At 47.2% G+C, this 4,521-nt stretch overlaps 1 protein-coding gene across 1 annotated transcript in view; it reads left to right on the top strand.

The window, feature by feature from the left end:
- Positions 1-3,297, top strand: part of LOC102214944 (uncharacterized) — a 6,147-nt gene extending 2,850 nt beyond the window's left edge. The window contains exons 3-6 of the mRNA XM_013915190.1: positions 32-199; positions 1,729-1,915; positions 2,199-2,306; positions 2,447-3,297. Coding sequence (XP_013770644.1) covers positions 32-199; positions 1,729-1,915; positions 2,199-2,306; positions 2,447-2,910 — 927 coding nt within the window. The 3' untranslated portion in view covers positions 2,911-3,297. The remainder of the gene's footprint in view (positions 1-31; positions 200-1,728; positions 1,916-2,198; positions 2,307-2,446) is intronic.
- Positions 3,298-4,521: the final 1,224 nt, after the last annotated feature.

The raw sequence follows: 4,521 nt of genomic DNA, 5'->3' as shown, positions 1-4,521 counted from the left end.
GTTGGCTCCTCTCACAGCCGCTTCCTGACAGTTTGGCGTGTTTCCACTTTCCCAGCCTCTCAGTCGTGTGCGTTGTTCCCACAGTTACGAGCTGACCCACAGACCTGATGGGAACCACGTGGATGCTCAGCAGCTGATTCGACGAGTGTTTTATGTTTGGGACAATGTCGCCGTCGCCCTGCACGTGGAGAACAGACGGGTAGCTCCTCCTCATCACTCTTTACACCTGAAGCATGTTGAGTTAGAAAAGGAACACTTTTGTCTTCGTTTTTTTAAATATATATTTCATATTATGAGAAGATTTCGTAGCCTGTCAGTCTGCATCCACAGGTTGTATGAAAGCTTCGTCCTGGCAGCAGGGTGAGGTGAGCGATCCTCTGCAGCATGCAGGTAGATGGTCATGAGTCCGAGCTGTGGGAGCGGCGTCGCTGCTGCAGAATATGGACCCAAATTCTTTGTTTCTCTTCATATTTTCATTTTGCCTCCATGGATAGATGATCCAATAGTCTTTGCTCGAGACAGGTGAAAAAACAACACTTTAGACCAACAGTCTGTGAAGACCGTGTCACCGTCCACCTGTCAAAGAGGCCACGCCCCTAATAAGCCTTAATGCAATTTAAACAGGTGAATTCTAAAGATGTGTTTCAGGCTGTAAACATGTTTGTTTCTGCTGTGGTTCTAACATCTATGGCAGGGGCCGGACCGAAACTTCACAAAATATTAAAATACTTTTGACGAGGCGATTCAATTTTAAGCGGTAATGTTACCTTGCATTAATAGACCAGGGAACAGACAAACCAATTGTGTGCGAGTTAAGCCACCCATGTGACGCTACTCAGCCAATCAAATCTGTGCATTCAAGGTGATCGCAGACACCGACAGACAGAGGAAAGAGACGGTGAGAGGCGAATAACAAGCGAGACGATTAACGATACAGGCAGTCACAAGAGGTACAACAACGATGGCGCTTTCAAAAGCGAGAAAAGTAAAGACCGAAAATAGAACTTTCAAGACTGCACCGACGCAGACGTGCTCATTCTTCCAGCAAACGCCACCGTGAGACAAAGCACGAAGAGCCGGAAAGTCAGGAAGCACCAAACTTTTCTCTCTTTTTTAATGATGGGAAACATGGATATTGTGGCCTTTTTGGTTGCTATCACTTCACACCTGAATGGACTGAATTTGAAGCTGCAAAGACGATCCAATCTGTGAACCGGTGACACTGCTCTCAGAGGAAACCTGAAGTGTTCCTGCAAGGAGACTATGCACACTTCCCAACAGTGAAGGAACAGGTTCGGGGAGATGTGTCCTCTTTTGTTGACTTTGTTGATAAGCTGATTGAAAACTTCAGCAAACGTTTCGATAGCTTCAGCTTTGGACAGCAGCTCATCATGTAAAGAACCCATTTCTGATGTCAGAGGGTTCTCAAAGGAAGTCACACAGCACTTCAAGTGGGCAAATGGGCAAACCCCTAATCTATTGAGACTCACTGCTGCCTCTGCTGGGCGTCAGAGGAACTGCAGCTGTTGGCGCTTCATGCTTGAGAAGCTGGTTTATGTTTGACTGCAGGACCTCGAACATGATTATTTGTTGTGATCATGTAGGTTCACACGTGTTCTCTCAGCCTTAACGTTTCCGACTGTCCCTGAACGTAACACTCCTGCAGGTGTACCGTCAGAGTACAGACGTTTGCAGGTTTCCTTTAAAAACATCCTGTTGATCCTTCAGGTGCTGACGTTTGACGCTGACCGCCTGAGACAGAACCTCAGGTTCTGTTGGCCGGAGGAAGTAACAGCCAGAAACGACGAGGAGGATTTCGATGATTTCGAAGACGCTACAAACTTGGTTAAATGCCTGTGGCCGGGCTGGCGCCTCCCCCTGGAGGAGGAGCGCTCGCTCCTGCAGCGTTACACAGGTATCACATGTGCACACTGGAGACTGCGACCCCTCCCAGTGTGAGGTACACCGATCTTTGCGTTTCTGTAGAAAGCAAGTCCAAGTCGTGCCGTCCTCGGTACTTTGCACTCTTCCTTTAAAGCGTGAGGGAGGGGCTGTGTGACATCATGAAGAATATCAATGACGACTTTAAAGCGTCTGTCGTTTCATCTCAGACCCACAGAAACAGGAAACACGGAGCTTAAAATGATCCAGAAGTATCCTTTAAATCTCGTTTTAACAGCAGACTTTCTCCATCTCAGTGTCCAACATCAGACTGGTTCTTGTTGGGAGGCCTGGAGTGGGGAAGAGCTCCACTGGGAACGCCATCCTAGGAAGGCTTGCCTTCAGTCCAGGCGATCCATCCTCAGGTAAGTCTAACCCGTCTGTGGACTGATTTAGCCACAGCCTCTTTAGCTCCCCTACACGGCTAACATTAGCTTAGTGTAGGAGGTCAAACGCCTCAAACTGGGAGCATGTTCAGAGTAAACTGGTGGAATCTTCTCCTCAGGGACGTCATCGTGCTGCTGGCAGAGCGAGTGGGTGTTCGGCCACCAGGTGACCGTAGCTGAGACTCCCGGTCTCTCGGAAACATCAGACGATGCCGTGAAGAGGGACATCTCCACATGTGTCAACATGCTGAGGCCCCACGCCGTCCTGCTGGTCACCAGGGTGGGGTCCTCCACCGTGGAGGATCTAGCCACCATGAGGCAGGTGGAGGAGTTCTTTGGGATGGACGTGTTGAGGTACACCAGGATCCTCTGCACCTATGCTAACTCGGCGGCTCCAGACATCGAGAGACAGCGCCGGGCGGCAGGACCTGAGCTGCTTTTCAAAGTGGGCTACAGGTACCACGTCCTCAACAACAACCCGGACCACTGGGACGGTCAGCAGGTCTACGATCTGGTGCAGGCCGTGGCGAGGATGGTCATGGCTAAAGGAGGGGAGGTCTACTCCATCAGGAGCACCGTCTGAGTGCTGGGTGATGTTGTAATGTTGTTTACACTGTTTACCCTCAGGTGATGGAGTGTGGCGTACGATAAATGCACCAGAACACCCAGCACAGCGACACCTGCTGGCCTTAGTGAGGAGGTCACCTCCCAGTTTAGCTTCCATGATGCATCATGGGAAGTCCCCCCCCATACTGACGTCAGCAGGTTTGAAAATGCAGTTTGTTTGTAGCCGACTGCGAATGTTTAAACTGTGAATATTTATTTTGTGCAACGATCCAAAAGCCTTTTTAAAAAATCCCAACAGTGCCGATCTCACGAAGATCATTCAAGACACACATGTGTCTGTGAGGGTTTGAAAATGAAGGGAAGCCAAAACAGGAGAAATCTGCTCTCTCTTTCTAGTCCCTGTCAGGACTCTTGCTGCAGCATTTTGGATCAGCTGAAGGCTTTTCAGGGAGTTTTTAGGACTTCCTGATAATAATGAATTACAGTCGTCCAGCCTGGAAGTAATAAATGCATGAACTAGTTTTTCAGCGTCACTCTGAGACAGGATATTTCTAACTTTAGAGATGTTGGTCACATGAGAGGAATGTGTGAGTGACCGAACAAATGAACCTTCTGAAGTTTGGAAAACTGTGTCCATGAGGACTCCAGCATCACCGCGTCTCCACCTGCTGGTGAGGACCCGCCTCTGCCTTCGTGCAGACCAACTGCTGCACAGCGTTACTAACAGGAGGATCATTTCCATGGTGGACACAATCAGAGTGCTGCATCTGCCAATCAGCAGTGATTTTCTCTGTGTAGCCCCTCCCACAGACACACCTATGGGTCCAGTTCTCACCAATGCAGCACCGACAGCCTGTCAGTGGTGACCATTTAAGCCAATCACCTGCCAGCACCTGTGTAAAGATGAAACTGAGGAAGTGAAAATGAAAAAGCACATCATCTCTGATATCTCCTGTAACTGATTCAATAACGATGCTAATGATGTTTCTGCGGTCAGGTTTTATTCTGATTTTATTCTGATTATTAATGAGCAGTATTGAAATGAACTGTTTTAACCTTTAAAGCTTCTTTTCCTTTGATGTCTCCTGTTTCACTGTTATCAGGAGTGTTTTGTCTTTGTGGATGTGCCAAATAAAATATTTTTCATATCGTTTTAAGACAGTAAACTTTAATTACGTTAAATTAGAGCTTAACAATCCTTTTCACCTCCTGCTGTGAGACCTGGTTACCCCATAACAGAATATGTTGAAATAATTTCTCACAGTCAGCTTTTGCAGTCAGACTATAAATACATAAGAAGACGTAGTTTTAGAGCAAGCGAGGGATATCAGTGGAAAATAAAACCTGACGGGCCTCAGCTCTCCGGAGTGGAGGGAAATGAAGCTACTTCAGCAGCGAATAGAGGCTAACAGCGGCTAACAGCAGTGAATAGAGGCTAACAGAAGCTAACAGCAGCTAATAGAGGCTAATAGCAGCAAATTCAAATTCAAATTTTATTTGTCACACACACACAACCATACACAGTATGACATGGGGGTGAAATGCTTGTAGCTGTACAATGCCCGACCATTAAATGACAGAAGAAAAGTTTTACAATATTTACAATTTACTACAAAAATTTACAAAT

The sequence above is a fragment of the Pundamilia nyererei genome, unplaced genomic scaffold (assembly GCF_000239375.1).
Source record: "Pundamilia nyererei isolate P.nyererei 1_Seehausen unplaced genomic scaffold, PunNye1.0 scaffold00266, whole genome shotgun sequence".
In the NCBI taxonomy this organism is placed as follows: Eukaryota; Metazoa; Chordata; class Actinopteri; order Cichliformes; family Cichlidae; genus Pundamilia; species Pundamilia nyererei.
This window is presented reverse-complemented; position numbering and strand designations above follow the sequence as displayed.